Source organism: Mustela nivalis, assembly GCF_964662115.1.
Source record: "Mustela nivalis genome assembly, chromosome: 4".
NCBI lineage: Eukaryota > Metazoa > Chordata > Mammalia > Carnivora > Mustelidae > Mustela > Mustela nivalis.
In genome coordinates this window covers 12,710,140-12,728,760 of record NC_139023.1, presented here as the reverse complement: position 1 = coordinate 12,728,760, position 18,621 = coordinate 12,710,140, and the positions used below count along the sequence as shown (strand labels likewise).

At 36.9% G+C, this 18,621-nt stretch overlaps 1 protein-coding gene across 1 annotated transcript in view; it reads right to left on the bottom strand.

Moving 5' to 3' along the window:
* LOC309863919 (transmembrane protease serine 11C-like) overlaps positions 1-16,927 on the bottom strand; it is a gene marked incomplete at both ends in the record, with an annotated part of 46,433 nt that extends 29,506 nt beyond the window's left edge. Inside the window, 5 exon segments of the mRNA XM_082729160.1 lie at positions 3,097-3,255; positions 11,995-12,098; positions 12,622-12,850; positions 14,019-14,127; positions 16,837-16,927. Coding sequence (XP_082585286.1) covers positions 3,097-3,255; positions 11,995-12,098; positions 12,622-12,850; positions 14,019-14,127; positions 16,837-16,927 — 692 coding nt within the window.
* Positions 16,928-18,621: the final 1,694 nt, after the last annotated feature.

Genomic DNA, 18,621 nt, shown 5'->3' with positions numbered 1-18,621 from the left:
TTTATTTCTACAGAAGTAATAATTTTATCTCTCAGTTCAGTTGCCACTGATTTACTTTATCCTTGGGGCTTATAAAATCTCTTAACATGGGCTATTACCCTGTTTTGACTCTATATATCAAAGGCACATAGGAATGTTCCCTAAGATTCAGTTGTTGGGCAATGAATATCCCAGAATACAGTTAGCAGAAGAATAACCATGTTCTCTGTGAAAATAATCTTGCAAAGTATATATATAGAAGAAAATCTATCTGGGTTACTATTTTTAGAGTACTCCCTCTTTGTCAGGCATTGCACTGAGGGCCTTAGATGTGCGTGTTCATTTTTTTTCAGAAAAAAGAAAGCTCCCATGAAGTCTATGGACCATGATCTTTTATAAAGAGGAAGAAGCTTGCAGATAAAGCGATTTCTCTCTGGTGCGGTTTTAGGGATAGGGATTTAAAGGTGCCCCTGCTGCACTAGTGCTGTGAGGCGGGTGGTCATTCTCCCTTAGCAACACCTCTAGTTTCTGACTCCTCATCCCCAGTGAAGCCTGAGTTTGGCAGGGGGGTGGTGGGGGGTGGAGGGGAAAGGTATGGGCAGGACTATTGATAAAAAGAATAGCATATACATATATATGAAGTTAACTTACAAATATATAACCTATAGGACATAAAGTTTTTTTTTTTCCTGATAAAAAACAATTAATGATACTTACTTTACACCAGTCCTGTTTGTTTTTTTTTTTTTAAAGATTTTATTTATTTATTTGACAGACAAGTAGGCAGACAGAGAGAGGAGGAAGCAGGCTCCCTGCTGAGCAGAGAGCCCTATTATGCAGGGCTCCATCCCAGGACCCTGGGATCATGACCTGAGCCAAAGGCAGAGGCTTTAACCCACTGAGCCACCCAGGCACCCCTACACCAGTCCTGTTTTTTAAAGTTTATGAGGTCTTTGTAGTACAACAGCCTTTTGCAATATTTTTTTTTTTATTATCATCATCCCCATGATGAGATGTTTGGACTGAGGCACAGAAATGTTAGGCAATTTTTCCTAAGTCACACAGCTGATATATAGAGGACCTGCGTTTCAAATCTCATCATGTCCCACAATTTTAACCACTATTCTCTATCTTTTCTTTCCAGACATAATAATATAGGAACACTAGTTCTGTATTCAGCCCATTACTGTAACTAGTAGCACTGGGAAGTGATGTGTAAACCACAGCTGTAGGAAGTAGTGACTTTTTCCTCTTTGTTAAGCAGCTTGCATAAAAATGAAATTCAACAGTGCCAACATACTTAGGAGCAGGCCTCTAAGCAACCGAACTAACAAGGAAGCATAAGGTCAGGCTATCAATAAGACAGCAGCAACCTTGTGACAGCAGCCATGACTATCTAAATAAGCTTTCCATAAATCCCTAAACCAGAGACCCGTTTACGTGGTGACTGATGAAGATTCATAATTGCTTTCAGTACAAGCTGTCTTGAATGTGAGCTTTGTGTTAACTTATTTCTGTGTGGTTTTGCAGAACTGGTCCAACTGACTGCTGGGTTTGGTTTCGTACCTTCGAACCCCCAGTTTCACAAGGCATCTGTCTTCTGATAACCCCAGGAGGGAGGTGGGGTTTCTAAGCAGCAAGTAGAGGCTAAGACAATACCAAAGGGCTATCTGTGCTTAAGTGTATTGCTCTTAACAGTTACTATTCATAAAATTGTAAGGTAGCATTATATTAAGTAGAATTATGGAAAGAAATAGTGTATCTGGAAAAGGCCCTCAGGAAGTCAATTTTCTTGGGATCCTATATAATGTTCTTAAATGTTGGCGGAGTATTGGAAATGTAATGTTGTTTCTTTCCATTTAAGTTCATGTTTTTAGCAGATGAATTTTCGAAAATATATCTTTGGTGGCAAATTCTCTGTAAATTCCAGATCTGCTTTATATTCTGTGTTCTTTCAAGGTCACCACGCATAGGATAAACTGTATGAGAAGGAGGGTCTAAGACAAAGCATCTCATAAGCTGAGGAGAGTCACATTTCAATAACATGATGGTTTCTCATCTAGGAGAAGCGTATTCAGGTTTTGCTTTTTGATCCTTTTGATGTACTATGCAAATGAAACTTTGGCCTCGATTTATTTTTCCCCACACACATTACATCCTTTTCGTCCTTCCTGTAGGGGCAGGGATACTTTTCTGCCCTTGGTCAGATTTGTGGCAGCAGAGAACTGATAGCCGAGCTTAGCTGTGCCAAGCATTGGCTGTACTTTTATCAAAGAGACATTCCTTATCCCGGGAATAAAGGGACATTTGTCCCTACCTTTTAGAAGCTATCTTTCACGATATTGTTTGGTGACCAGGAATAAGAATTAGATTGTATATTGCACACCTGAAATTAACATAACACTGCATGTTATCTACACTGGAATTAAAAAAAAAAAAAGAATTGGGTTGTATGTAAGAGTAAGAGAAACAATGTCTATTGAAGGCCTATCAGGAAGTTGGCTTGATGCTAAAGAGATGCAGACTAATTTCTGGAATGCAGGAGTCTAGATTCTTGAGATATTCAAAAGAATTGAGGGAGAAAACACAACCCACAGAATAAGTCATTAAGAGTTTATGGCTGCCTTATGGGGCACCTGGGTGGCTCAATAGGTTAAGTGTCTGCCTTTGGCTTGTGTCATGATCCCTGGGTCCTGGGGGGAGGGGTTCCCTGCTCAGCGGGGAGTCTGCTTCTCCCTCTTTCTCTCCAACCCCCCTCCACCCCTGCTTTCTCGCTCGCTCACTCGCTCATTCTCTATCTCAAATAAATAAATAAAATCTTAAAAAAAAAGAGTTTATGGCTTCCTTGTTTTGCAAAGAAATGTTATTTGGGGCCCTAATTTTTTTTCTTTTTAAAACTCTATCATCAAGTAAGGTTTAATTCCAGGAATACAAGAATGATATTATATTAAGAAATTCATTAACATAGACATTGATTACTTTAACAGTGGTTACAAGCAATAATCATTGTATATGAAATTCTCTTTGAGGGAAGTGTTTTCATTTTTATAAAAAACACAACATTAAAATTAAAAGATGAAAATCACTCTATACCATACATAAAAAGGCTCACCTGAAAATTTAAAAGAAGAAGAATCTACGCATAAAGACCCAGTTTTGCCCTTCAGCTTCTGATATAAAATGGTTTCAATCCTATCCTGAAATTTTCCTGCTGTATTTTTAAAACACGATTTAAACTTCAGCACAGCATGTATTATCACTTTCCCCTGGGCTTGGCTGCAGAATAGAAACAGACAAATAAATCATGCTTTTCTTACTGGATCATTCTTAGTGGAGTCATTTTAGTATTTTATTGAGCAGAGCTCCTGGCAGCTATTCCACTCTCAAGGGAGTGGAAATGGTACTTTATGGACACTGTGAACAGTAAAGAGAGGGTGATTTAGACTCAGAGAACTGTGTTTGTGTTCTAGATTCACTATCTGCCAACGCCTTGACCACAGCAAGCCATTGGTTGTTCTCTATACTTAAGCAAATTTCTCTATCTCTGTAATGGGGATAATGTTATTTCCTGGGTTATTGTACACACCATATAAATTAATATAAATTGAGGTATTTCATAAATCTCAGTGCTGTGCAAAAATATATTTATTAATATAAATATAACTATGTATCATAAATCCATGATGGACTTTCAGAATGTAGGGCCAATAGCAAATAACAAATGAAACATAACAGGTGAGATGAGAGAATCACTGGTTATCTTGGGTTTGGGTTTTGGTTTTTTGTTTTGGTGGGGGCACCATTTGCAAGAGTGGGCCAGTGCTCTCTCATTTGTTGGAAATCATGATGGAGCCAACACCTTAGACTGGATTTATTTTGTTTGTAATTCTGACTTGAAGATGCAAGTGTATAAACCAGAAATTTTAAAAGGGAGTAACTATTACTGACTGGATGGTATGTCTGTTCTGCTTGATATTAGGTTTTTGTGCCTCCTTCCTTCTTCCCAGGCATTTCTCTGCCTTTATGCATTCGAAAATCCACACAACCTCAGATTATTTGACTCAAGAGAGATCTTGAAACCACCCACTTGCGATCCTTCATGATACCCATGAATAAAAACAGAAACCGTGGCTAAGATCCAAGATTTTCTAACTGTAAAGCTTTATAATTTCAATAATGTTTTTCCAGATAATTCTAAATAATGGATTAGTTGAGTTCCATATCACCCTTTGTTATTTTGTTTTAGGTTGTACATACACCAGATATTCTTCCTTTGAGCACTATACTTGTATTCTTTTTATTTCCTCTGTACGGTAGTCAGCTTTTAGTAGTTATGTGTCAATTTCTTTTTTTTTTTTAAAGATTTTATTTATTTATTTGACAGAGAGAGATCACAAGTAGGTAGAGAGGCAGGCAGAGAGAGAGAGAGGCAGGCTCCCTGCTGAGCAGAGAGTCTGATGTGGGACTTGATCCCATCACCCTGAGATCATGACCTGAGCGGGAGGTAGCGGCTTAACCCACTGAGCCACCCAGGCGCCCTTATGTGTCAATTTCTTAAGTAGTCTCACCACTTCTGCTTTTGCGCAGGTGCAATGCTACTTTGTGTGTTTTATGGAGACAAACCCTTTACTTCTCATGGAATAGACAAGGGCATATTATATTGCTCTCTTTATTCTAAAGATTTTTGTCAAACCATGTATTTCCCTTTTTTCCTGGATTGAATAATGATCTAAAACTAACCTAAACACAGACATATGTATTCTTAATGTGACATCATCAGAGTCACGATTCTCTTTTCTACTGAAAACATGATCTAAAAGTTATTTTAATGTTACCTTCTCTTGACTCATTCAAATAATCTTTAGTTTCTTAGGACAAGTGCCTGTAATTCTTTGCCATAGGCAGTTTTCCTTTCATTCCTGAAGTTTCAGTTAATTCCTTCATTCATTCACTCACCTAACAGATATGTGTTAGTCCAGGCAGTACATCAGGCAGAGTTCTAGGTACCAGATCTACGTTAGCCATCAGCGTATAAGACGACAAAATGCCTGCTTTCATCCTAGTAGGAGAAACAAGAAAATGAAGAAATAAAATAATCTTCAAGGCGAGTTCTATGAAGACAGTAATGACTGGAAGGTTAGAGGTGGGAACATTACAGACAGCTACAAGGATGGCCTCTTTGAAGTGAGGTCCTAAGGACAAGAAGGAGAAGAACTGGTTGGGGGTGGGGGATGTCCCAGAAAGAAGGAACACCAAGTACAAAGGCCCTGACCAAGACAGACTTATACTCCCCTCAATTCTATTAAATGTCTTCTTCCTGACTCTAGATCCCATAACCCTTTCCTTCTAGAACATTTACTTTAGAAAAGTTATAAATTCTTTCTCTACCTCTTTGAACAGTACGCTAATCTTTTAAAAGCCTGATGCAGTTTAACCACCTCAGAAATGTCTTTCTCAAGGACCTGAAAGCCATCTCTTTGAAATGTAGCCCTCAAAGCAGTTAGAGCCTCTATCTCTCAGTTTCCGTGAGACAGATGGAGGCCTCACTATGGTAGGCACTTAACTTACGACCGGTTGTAAAACTATCTCCTGTCATGAAGGTATGAGAAACTAACTTTTTCTTGGGCAAAGCCCACTAGCAAACACAGAAGACCCAAGATATCCCTGTTGCCCCAGCCTTTAAAATCTCTATGGTTAAGGGTGCCTGGGTGGCTCAGTGGGTTAAGTATCTGACTCTTGATTTTGGCTCAGGTCATGATCTCAGGGTCCTGGGATCAAGCCTCTCATGGGGATCTGCACTCTCTTTGCTCCTGCTTCTACTCCTCCCCCTGCTCATGTTTTCTTTCCCTCTGATAAATAAAATCTTTAAGAAATAAAAAATAAAAACATTATGGTCAGAGAGAGGCAGGACCAGATCAGGTAGGGTCATATGGACTCTACAAGGACTTTGGTATTTGTGAGAGGCTGTCAGAGGATATTGAGTAGGGGATGCTGTGCTATTCAGGTTCACTTTGATGGCAATGTGGAGACTAGCCATGGGATAAGAGTCAAAACTGAAGTTGGTGCAGTAATCTAGATATGACTGCTTGGGTCTAAACTACAGCTCTATTATTTATTACATGTGTGACCTTGGCAAGTCACCTAAGCTACATTTGCTTTAGTGTTCTCATCTGTAAAATAAGAAACTAATATGTACATACCATATAGGGTTGTTATCAGGTTAAATGAATTGATATAAATAAAATTTTTTTCGGGGTGACTACTGGTTAAGAACATGGGTTACTTAAAAATAAACCAGGAAAATCAAACAGCAAAAGTTCTAGTTTTAGATAGAGATAGATTCCAGAGCACATTAACTTTTCTATTTATGCTCGTGGCCACTATTTTTTCATATCTGTTGCGGGCTATCTGTTCCTTGCTAGTGTTTGGATACACATCTTCGCTGCTAGCAATAGCTGTAGAATGGGAATTCTAGGGGGGCCAGGAAGGTAATTAAGAGGAGTGAAGCTGGTTGGGGGCAAGTGTATATGCAAGCATCATGTGAGCGTTGGGAACTGCCACTGTGTGGCCTCGATTTCAGTGGATCATGTGGGGATGCGGGCCCTGTATGGTCAGATCTTCTTATTTTCAACACATTCTGAGGATTTTGTGTTTTATATGATATTTACCAACTTTTACATTTAATCCACAATTCCAAGCTAGATTTGGGTCTCTAGTAGTTTGCCCCCCCCCATCAGATATTCTGTCCATAGCTCTCTTATCTTATCCATTCTTTTCTTATATTGAAATAATCTCCTGACTTTAGAGTTGTTTAGACCTTGTGCCTTCAGTTAAAAAACAAACCCATGCAACATTTACCTGAAACTCATAATCAGTCAGAATTCTTGGGTCTGGTTAAAAAATTTTCCAAAAGATCTTGAATACCTTTTTTTCACATTTGAGAATGCTCGTGGTTTGGGAGCCTCAAGCTGAGACTTACTTCAACCTTTCAGTTTATACCAAGTGAAGAGGAGGCGTGGAGGTGAAGGACAGAATTTTCTGCTCTGAGCCTCTTGGGCTATTTTACGTACCCTATTGGACAACATGAGATTTGACATACTGTCTTCTCAGTTGGGATCCGTGAAATGTTTCATGTATCAGTTATAAAGTAAAATGCATTATAATTTAAGTTTATTTAAAAAAATACAACTTAAAATTTTTCGTTGTGGAGAACTACAAACATATAATAACAAATGAAAGACTATAATGAACCCCATGTACCCATCATTCAGCTACACTAGTTATTATTAAATAGCTAAACTGGTTTTATTTTCCTACTACCTGCATCCCAGGAATTAAATGAATCCTTAAAACCATTGAATACACAGAGGTTTGAGAAGAGAAAAAAAAAAAAAAGAGATAGAGGGGAAAAGTAATAAACAGTGAGGGAAAATGCTTTTGAGTTAAAGATCATCATTCACATACCAGCTGAGAAAAATACATGACTAGGGACTCTACTGAAGCAAGATAAAAATCAGAACTGAGATCTCAATAGAGGGAGGGATGAAGAGGGGGGTCAGCGGTAACAATGAAACCTGAGCAGGGTGTGCGTTCAATGCAATGAATGTATAAAAGTTTGCAGTGGAAGCAATATACTTTAAGAAACATCCCAGTAATAGTTTAGAGCATCAGATACTATTTCAGCAAAACCTAATCACTAGAAATGAGGGGGGGTGGGAAAAAAAAGTGTTATAAATCCTCTCCAAGAGTAAAGAGTGGGAAGGGAGGAGAGGGCAGAAATGAAAGTAGTTAAAAACCTCTTCTATGGTTGGGGCTTAGGTAAGAGAAATAACATTCGATGGGCCAATAATTTCTATAGGACTAGTGGAAAATATATGCATCCAAATTTGAGTTCCAGGAAAAATGAGTTAACTATTAACTAGATATATTGAAATTTCTAAGAAGGAAAAAATGCAATGAAAAAACTATTTATTTATTTAAATATGGAATGCTTCACGAATTTGCATGTCATCCTTGTGCAGGAGCCATGCTAATCTCTTTATCATTCCAATTTTAGTCTATGTGTTGAAGCGAACACATGAAAAAGAATTTAAACCAGTCACAAGGAAAAGAAAGCAAAAAAGTAAAATAGATAATTTACTTAAAGAAAACTGGAGAAGTAAAATCAAGTTATACTACTCATTACAATTGATGAGAATAAGTAAAAGTTTGTCATTAAAGAATCTATCAGTTGCATTCAGAATCAAAACCTCATTATCTATTATTTAAAAAGTACTTATAAATAAAGGAATGAAAGACTATTAGAGATGAAGCTATGGGAAGGAAATACTGTCCCATTAATGTGGAGCCCAATAATGGAATCCAAAAGTATATTCTAGAAAATGTGGACATTTAGGATATAACAAGGATGGCATTTTAATCATTGGAATAGGCTGGATTACTTAATAAGTAGTATTAGGTCACTTGGCTCTCTATTCCAGGAAGAAAATAAATCTGGTCTCCTACCTTAAACTAAAACTACTTCCATATGAATAAAGACTTAAAAGTGGGAGCAAAAACTTCCTAGGAAACTGAAAACACTTCTTTTATGGACTTTGGAAACCATTTGAATCAAGACAGAAAATTTAGTAGAAAATCGAAAATACTGATTCAAAGAGGCACATACAACTTGGTGTTTGAAACAGCATTATCAACAGTAGACAAATTGTGGAAATAGCACGTGTCCATCAACTGATGAACAGATAAAGAAGATGTGGTGTGTGTGTGCGTGTGTGTGCTAGTGGTGTGTATACACATATACACACAATGCACTATCAGTCGACATCAAAAAGAATGAAATCTTGCTATTTGCAACAATGTGGATGGAACTAGAGTGCATTATGCTAAGTGAAATAAGGCAGTCAGAGAAAGACAAATACCATATGATTTCACTCATATGTGGAATTTAAGAAACAAAACAGATGAACATAGGGGAAGGGGAAACAAAAAAAGAGTGAAGCAAACCATAAGAGACTCTTAACTATAGAGGAAAAATCTGAGGGTTGATGGAGGGGAGTTGGGTGGGAGAGGAGCTAAAAGAATGATCAGTATTAAAGAGGGCACTTGTGTTGAGCACTGGTTGTTATATGGAAGTGATGAATCACTAAATTCTACCCCTGAAACCAGTATTACACTATATGTTAAATAACTAGAATTTAAATAAAAATTTGAAAAAAATTTAAAAAGTTAGGATATAGTATTTATTTATATAGTAGGGCTATAATTTCATTAAAGATAAACAAATAAAGCTTAATGTTTGAGATAAAAAAGTAATAGAGTAGACATAAGGCCGCCTAAATAGTAAGTTGTAAAAAGTATATTTGAAAGATATTTTTATGCAAATAAAAGGTATATTTGAAAGACATTTCATGCAAATTAATATCTGTATTTTACAGAGATTTTTACAAACTGACAAGGATAAGACAAATAACTTACTAGAAAAATGGGACAAAGGATGTAAATGGGAAATTCACATGTGAACAAGTCCAAATGGCCACCATACAGAGAAATAGATTCTCAACCTCACTACTAGTCAGGGAAATTCAGATTAAAGTGACAATAATATACATTTATCAAATTAGCACGAACTACAAGTGTATTTGCACCTGTTGCTGGTGGAGATGGGAAGAGTACTCAGATACATGACTTATGGAAGTGTGAATTATTTCGACCCTTTGGAAAGCAATCTGGCAACATTTCTTAAAATATTTAATGAAGAAATCTTATTCTGTACACCTATCAAATATGTGTAAATATAAGGTTGCAGGTAAGAGGATTTGTTTTGCAGTGTTGGTTATATTAGTCAAAACCCGGAGACAAATGCCTATGAGCCGGGGAAGGGTAGGGTGTATTGTGCCACATGGACACTAAAGAATAGTATGCATTTACTGACAAGAATACATTATACCTTTAAGCTGGCTTGGAGGAAATTCAGTGAGATATTGCTGAGAAAACAAACTTTATAAAATTGTGTGTAATATGAACTAATTTTGGTAGACTATTGACGAACAACCCTATGTCTTTTATTTTTCTATATATTTTCTATATATGCTAATATAATCAAGGAGGAATATTGTGGATCATTTTGAATAGAGTTTGGGGGTATGTGTAGAAGGAGAAGGAGGAGTTGGGGGAAAAGCAGAAAAGAAAAAATTCTTTACTTAAATCCGTTTTATGTGTTTTGATTCTATTTCTCCACTTATGTAAGTTTTCTGTTTTCTATTTCTTTTATATGTTTATATCCTTATATAAACTTGAAGATTTTTGGAACTTGAAGATTTTTGGAACTTGAAGATTTTTGGAAAGTTTTTAACATGGTAAATAATGTGATTTGATTTTTCATTTTTAAATGCTCACTTTAGCTAAGGGTGGAGAACAGATTAGAGGGAGACTAGGTGAAGAAACCAGTTAGGAGGCAAGAAATGACAGGGGCTACAATTGAGGAGAGAAGTAGATCAAATTATTTTCTGGTGGTAGAATCACTAGAATGTGCTGGTTTGTTGGTTGAGAGGGGTATTCCTAGCAATTGGGTTGATTTTGGTGCTCTTTCCTGAGAGGGTAAAATGGAGAAGAAATAGATTTTGCGTAAAGATCAAAAGTTCTCTTTTGGTGGTCACCAATGTAGATGGCTTTTAAACAGGAAGTCTGGATGAGGAAGTTAGAGGAAGTATAGATCGACAAGAAAGGAGAGGATAAAATAAATGAGAAAGATGGAGAAGTGGGGGAAACTGTGGACAGTGCAGTGGGGACCACTTGTATTCAGAGATCTGCATATGCTGAGGAACCAGCAAAGGCAACTGGGAAAAGCAGCTAGTGAAGAAGAAGAAGAAAATGCAGAGAGGGAGGTGTCTTAAAAACCAAAAAGAAGAGGTTTGAGGAGAGAAGAAAGTAATGCTGAAAAGCTCAAGTAAGAAGAGATCATAGGGGTGCCTGCCTGGCTCAGTCAGAAGATGATGCAACTCTTGATCTTGAGGTTGTGAGTTCAAGCCCCACATTGGGTGTAGAGATTACTTAAACAAAATAAAAACTTTAAAAAATAAAATAAATAAATAAAATAAGTTTATAGACCCTTGAGTAAGCTAACCACTTAATAAGGATTATGCCAGGAATACAAGTAACATTACTTCCTATATTCTTCAGATGGCTAGTTGATTGTCTCAAAACTATTGAATATGAAATAATGTTATAAATTAAATGATTGTACTGAATTTAAAAGAATACTTTGGATAGGATTAATATAATTAAAATAATGAGTCTTTCCTTACAGGAACATGTTTTTTCTTCCTTTCATTCTTTTTTGCTATTTAGTAAGATTTTATACTTTTATTTGTATAGACTTTATGTAATTTGTGTTAATTTCATTGAGGTATATTTTATACTTTTTGTTGTATTAAATGGCATTTAAAAATAATAACTTTTATATTTTATTATTGGTGATTAAGAAAGCTATTACTTTTATGTATTAGTCTGGTATTTGGCCACTTTACAAAACTCAAATATTTTTCACTTGAGTCTCTTGAATATTTTAAGTATATAGTAGTATGGTCTGTAAATAATGACTCCCCCACCCCGTTCTTTTAATAAACATTTTTAAGTTTAAATTCAACTTCATTAACATATACTGTATTAATTTCAGGGGTAGAATTTAGTGATTCATCAGTTACATATAACACCCAGTGCTCATTCTATCAAGTGGCCTCCTTAATGTCCATCATCCAATTACCCCACTCTCCCACCACCTCCCCTCCAGCAACCCTGTCAGGACCTGAGCCGAAGGCAGAGGCTTAACCCACTGAGCCACCCAGGCACACCAGGGCTGACTATCTTAATCTAGAGCTAAGAGAGTGGTAAAAAATAGTGTGAATTATCAATTATTTCCAACTTGAAAGGTGATTGTTAGATTTCTGGCACATCTAGGAACATAACATTTAAAAGGGCAGAGCACAGAAAGAAATTTCAACTTTCCAAAGACATTTTTATTGGTTTAACTCCATATATTCTTGTGAATCCATTTTTTCAAACTTGCTGTCATAGTCGATGTTATTGACTTTAAGGCTGATGTGATGGTAGAAAGGTGTCTTCTCTTGAAGAACGAGAAAAGAAAAGAATAGTTCTCACTTCATTTTGTAATTAATTTCATTCTTAAGAGGATCCTGCGAAATGTAAGATTGCAGTGAAATATAAATTCTAATAGAAACCCTGCACTTCATTTGTCTTGATTACTAGTGATTGCTAAAATAACTTCTACAGAACAATGTTTATTAAATTATACCCCTACCAAAAAGTGTATTCACATTTTTTTTTTTTTAAAGATTTTATTTATTTATTTGACAGAGAGAGATGACAAGCAGGCAGAGAGGCAGGCAGAGAGAGAGAGGAGAAAGCAGGCTCCCTGCTGAGCAGAGAGCCCGATCTGGGACTCGATCCCAGGACCCTGGGATCATGACCCGAGCCGAAGACAGTGGCTTAACCCACTGAGCCACCCAGGTGTCCCGACATTTTTTTTTTTTTTAAGATGTGCTGGATGGGTCTGTAATTCCTTTGGCTTAACAACTACAGGCATGGGGGCATTTTACAAATAAAGGCAGAGGTGGCACTTCAAACCTGGCCTCCGCCACCATTAAGCTGCATGAGAGTGAGGACAGGTCTCCAAAAATGGCACTCTCCCTCTGCCGTGACATTTACATCTTCATGTGCCTGCACACAAGAAACACGTCCGCTGTTAGTGCTGTCATTGCTTGGAATGACGGAGAAAACATGGTTGCAGGTAACACGAGTTATGCCTTTATAAAACGTCTTCAACCGCAGAGCAGAACTCCCCTCGGAGCACGTGCTGGGGGTGCGGAATCACAAACAGCTGCTTTGCCAGGAGGTGCTTTTGACGATTGTGAGGACATTCTTTCAGCAAAACCATTGGCCACATATGACTGCTTCTCTGTATCCAATACTAAGAAATACAAGATTGACTCTCATGAGAGAGAGAGCGAGGGAAGGAAAGTGCTTTCCACACAGAGACTGGCTGGGTTTCATTGTGTACGATGTTTTTATTGCATCAAAGTAATCTTCTGTATTCAGAAGATTTAAATTTAAAAAAATATTTATTTATTTTTTTGTATTCAGAATTTTTAAAAAATATTTTATTACTTATTTGACAGAGAGAGGTCACAAGTAGGCAGAGGGGCAGGCAGCTGGGGAGTGGGGGGTGGCGGGGAAGCAGACCCTCCGCTGAGCAGAGAGCCCTCTGAAGGCAGAGGCTTTAACCCACTGAGCCACCCAGGTGTCCCTGTATTCAGAATTTTTAATGTAAAATTTTAATGTGCCTGCTTCAAATTTGGGTCATCTGAAAACATATATATTACTATGATAAATTATATTAAAGCATAGATAATTATCTTAGTTTTTGTGATCATCACAGATTACATATAGGAAAACCAGTGGAATCCAGGTTGATCATTTTTAAAGCACCTAGAAAGTGTTTCTGAATCTCTCCTGAGACAAAGGACCCAGAAGGGTGGACTTTCTAGCATTTCAAGGACTTTGTCTGTGGCTGTGGTGGTAGCGGGCTAGGGATCTGTGGGGAAGCCTTTAAAAGAATATTCTCAAGATGCAGATGTGATTTCTTTACATAATCCCACCTAGGAAAGAAACCCAGAGAAGGAAACAGAAAGGGGAGAAATGGAAGGCTCTCAGGTAAGTGTTTCCTGGGTCAGGGGGTGTCTACTTTTCTTCCTGCAAAGCCATGGTTTTAGAATGAGCAGACATTTACTTCTGTACTTCCGGTGTTTTTGCCTAAAAAATGTGTTTCAAGTACTTTTTTGATAGTTTTTTTTTTTTTCACAACAATAGACTCGAGAAGTTGTCATAAAGATTATAATGGCTCACCAAGAGGAAAATATTTACTTTTTTGGCCCTTTACAGGAAAAGTGTGATGACTGTGTTGTAGATGCTGAGCACTTTCAGCCCAAGACTAGTGTGATGCTCTAGAAACTCTCCTCCATTACTGCTGTTTCTTCATTACGGCACCCGGCCTGCTACCTGTCGTGAAGTACATAGTCGTCATCCAGTGAATGCTTGTTGAATTCAATCGACGCAGTTTCAGAAACCCCTTTTCTGGATAAAAAGCACAATATTTGGTTCAGCAGATTGGCATTTGGTTTATTTAGTGACAAATATGTAGATTTCTGAAAAAGTCTTTCTGATTCATTTAATGTTTTAGTTCATACAAGATATTGTGACATCAGGTAGGTAGACTTAATGTGAAAAACCAATGATTTTTATAAAGACAAGTCCAACCAAATATTACACACACTCTCAAGAGGCTCTACAGGTCTTGTTCCCACAGGTTTATGGTCACTTGAGAAAACTACATTATTAACAAGACTTACTTATTCGGATGCAGAAGTATTTAATTTGGGATTTTTTTCTTCTTAAGAAGTTTTTAAGTCGCTCAAGTTTATCATTTCTGGGAAATAGGTATTACTGCAAGTAATTCTGAGAGTGAGTTCTTAACTATATTAGAACTCCATATTAATTTTCATACAGGTAGTTTCTTCTAGGCACACTAAACATATCTGTATAAAATATTGCTCTAGAATAAGCTTCAAGTGGTGATTACACACACACACACACACACACACACGCACGCACAATTGTGTGTGGTATTTGGTATTGGTGTTTGGTATTTCAAACAAGTCTATTTTATAGTATGTAACTATAAAACAATTTTGTTTTAAAATTTTTTAGTAACAAATAGTATTATTGCCACTATAAACCACAGAACATGCTCTCAATTCAGAAATTAAAATACCCAGGTCTATTTTTTAATCAAAATTTGAACTAGATTTAAAGTTAGGATTTTTTTTTTCCTCCCTCTTCCCAAGCTCTTTACTCACCCATTCCTACTATTCTTCCATTTCCACTTCATTAACTGGATTTGGACTCCTGTAGGTCCTTACTTGAATGGCTAGGAATTTGGCATCTAGTTTTAATGGCATAGGACCTTAGTACATATTTAAAATCAATTGGCTTCTAGGTTTTCCTGAACTTGATTTCTCTTTCAAAGCCCATATCTCAGCTTGACATGAGGGGAGAAAACATCTGTTGTTCATATATTGGGGAGGTTGTAGTAGTATAAAAAGTTTATGGTATGCCTATGTCCAAAGTTAACATCTTAAAATATCTTTTCTCCTCTCCAGTGTCTGGTACTTTTACTCTTTTGATGAAAGGCAGCAGGTTCTGTGCCTATACCTTGAGTGAGCAACTCTTTCTCAAAGATTCATGGGCATATGCCATGACTTTTGATCGGGTAGTAGTAGCAGCTGGCATTACAATCGACCTAGTGAGCTTGTTCACCTGATCTGTCTCTAGGAAGACTGTGCGTGGAAGATGAAGCCTAACAGTAGGAACAGTATCTGGGACAGATGGCCTCTTTTCTCTACTGTGTAAAATGCTGTCTCTCTCTATGGAAATTATTTTCCCCTTATCAACAAAGGGCTGCTTACTTAGCTAGACAGCTTTTCCCTAAATGTACTTTTTCAGAAAATACTACTATGTTCTAAAGCAAAGATTCCCAACTTCTGAGTCATGAATTTTAGAATAGGGGCATGGTGACAGCAGAAGATGATTCTAGGGAGAAATATTTATATATCCACTAGGCATTGTTCTAGACTGAAAAAGTGATGATTCTTTTTTATTATGTTCAGTTAGCCACTGCATAGTATGCAATTGGTTTTGATGTAGTGTTCAATGATTAGTTAAGTATAACACCCAGTGCTAAAAAGTGGTGATTCTTGTACATATATGTACTACTGATTTTCAAACATAGGTAGATGTAGTTAACTAAATACAAGTAATCAAAAAGAATTACTAAATTTATAGTTATCTTTATTTTCTTATTCAAAAAATAATTATTCTCTTGTGGGAATGTAGAAATATTTTTCTCCTATAAAAAAATCCTTCATTTTTGAAAGGTTAGAAAATAGTGGGTTAAAAAAAGTACAAGAACAGCACACAGCAAATCTGGCATAAAGTGCTATTTTTAAGAGAGATTGATCTTGAGGAACCCATAATTTTTTTTGTACTTGATGCAAAATATATACAGAATTTGTATTTGTACTGACCTTTTAGATTACATCCTTCAATATTAGAGAATATTCTAGTTTTTAGAAAGAATTTTATGAAAAGAAAACATTACATAGGGAGTATTATATGCTTTGAAACAAAAAATCTTAGCTTAGAATCACATATTCTGGGCTTTTATATTTGTTTGTTAACTTATTGATTAGCTCTTCAGAAATTTATAAATTCAACAAAGGTAGGAACTATGGCTTATACATTAACATATTCCCAGAACCCAAATCTTTAGCAGGAATTAAAAAAAGAATACACCAAATCCCTGAGTTTATAATACCCCAAGCCAACGTTTACTAAAGAAGTTTGCAATCAGTATTTTATTTTATTTTTTTATTATTTTTTTTTAAAGATTTTTTAAATTTATTTATTTGACAGAGAGAAATCACAAGTAGATGGAGAGGCAGGCAGAGAGAGAGAGAGAGAGGGAAGCAGGCTCTCCGCCGAGCAGAGAGCCCGATGCGGGACTCGATCCCAGGACCCTGAGATCATGACCTGAGCCGAAGGCAGCGGCTTAACCCACTGAGCCACCCAGGCGCCCGCAATCAGTATTTTAATCTTAAGAAATTCTGTCTGCTAAATAATCTTGTCTGACTTTTTTTCTTCCCCCATGCTTAAAATTCTTAATTTTCCCAATAATAGAATCAATAATTCTGTGTAATTAGAAAGTTAGACACAATAAGTACTTACCATAAGTGACAAAATAAACAATGAGTTCAACTGCAGAAATAACCAGCATTAAGGTGCCCAGTGTAATCTTTTCACATGCTGTGAGTTTCATTTTTGTGTTTGACTCTGTCCCTCTGAGGAGAAAGGACGGGAAAGCAAGTGTTAATCTGAGCAAGATAAAGGACATTCTCAGAAATATTGACCTGATGTGAAGTATAAAATGGATTATTTTACATTATGGATTCAATGGACTGATGCCTTTGGAAAACAACATGTAGAACCAGTAAATATAATATCTGGTCTCCTTATTTTTCAGTACATGTGAATAATTATGGTAATACTAAAATCAAAATTTATTCACTTAGCATATACTTATAGATGTTCTACTATGGACTAGGCATAGTGGTAAGAACAAAGATCTCGTTCCTTATGGAGATTGCATTTTACTGAGGGGAGACAGCAAACAAGGTATAAATAATAAATAACAATCTATATTTATATGTATAATTAATAAATAAGTTATATAAGTGGTAAAAAGATCTTAAGTGTTATAGAAAAAGTAGAGCTAGGTGAGGATCAGAAATGTGGGAGTGTGCGAGATGATGCTGGCAGGATATGATATTAAATAGAGTGGTCAGGTTAGGCCTACTGAGAAGGTAAAATCTGGGAGACTTGAAACAAGTGATGTTGTTGGCAATACAGGTATCTGGAGTGTCCCAGGCAGATGGAACAACTCCACAAAAGCCATGAGGGAGAGGTATGGCTAGAAGAACATGCTAGGAGGGCAGCGTGACTGAAACATTGAATGAGAAGAACAGTAATAAGGAAGAGGGGCACCTGGGTGGCTCAATGGGTTAAGCCTCTGCCTTCGGCTCAGGTTAAGATCCCAGGGTCCTGGGATCGAGCCCTGTGTCGGGCTCTCTGCTCAGCAGGGAGCCTGCTTCCTCCCTCTCTCTGCCTGTCTTTCTGCCTACTTGTGATCTCTGTCAAATAAATAAATAAAATCTTTAAAAAAAATAAGGGAGAAATTATGAGATGTACCAAGGCCTCAGTCATGCAGGGCTCTCTGGGTCATTGTAATAATTTTGGCTTTTTCTCTGAGTGAAATATGAGTTATACGGGGCTTTAGGCAGGATACTGATGATGTGATGACCTGATCTAATTTCTAAGTGGGATTTCCACAACTGCTTTGTGGAAAGTAAATCATAGAGGGCAACGGTGGAATCAGAACCACAAGATAGGAAATGATTATAATAATTCAAGTATAAGATGATGTTGATTTGGACCAGAGTGGTAGAGATGGAGGAAATAGGGTTTGAATTTTGATATGTTTTAAGTATAAGTTGGTAGGATAGAGTCTAGGATAGTAATATAAATTTGGCAATCTTCAACATATAGATTCGGATCTGAGACTAGAAGAGATTACCAAGGGAGTAAGTATAGATAGAGACTAGGATATGGTCACTGGAACAGTCCCATATTAAGAGATTAGCAAGAAGAGGAAGACTAAGCAAAGGAGACTGAGAGGGAGCAACTAGCAAAGGTAGGAGGGAAAGCAGGAGAAAATGGGGTCCTGGAAACCAGTAGAAGTCTCTCAAGAATCAGGAAAGGAAACAACTGTCAAATATTGCTGATAGCTCAAGATAAGCAAATGAGCATTGAAAATTGACCATTGGATTAGCATTATAGAGGTAATTGATGACCTTGATGCAAGAAGTTTTAGGAATGGCAGGGAAGAGAATGGTTAGAGATGGTTTCAAAGAGAATTGAAGTAGAGGGACAGGAGAAAGTGACCACTGGCCATTA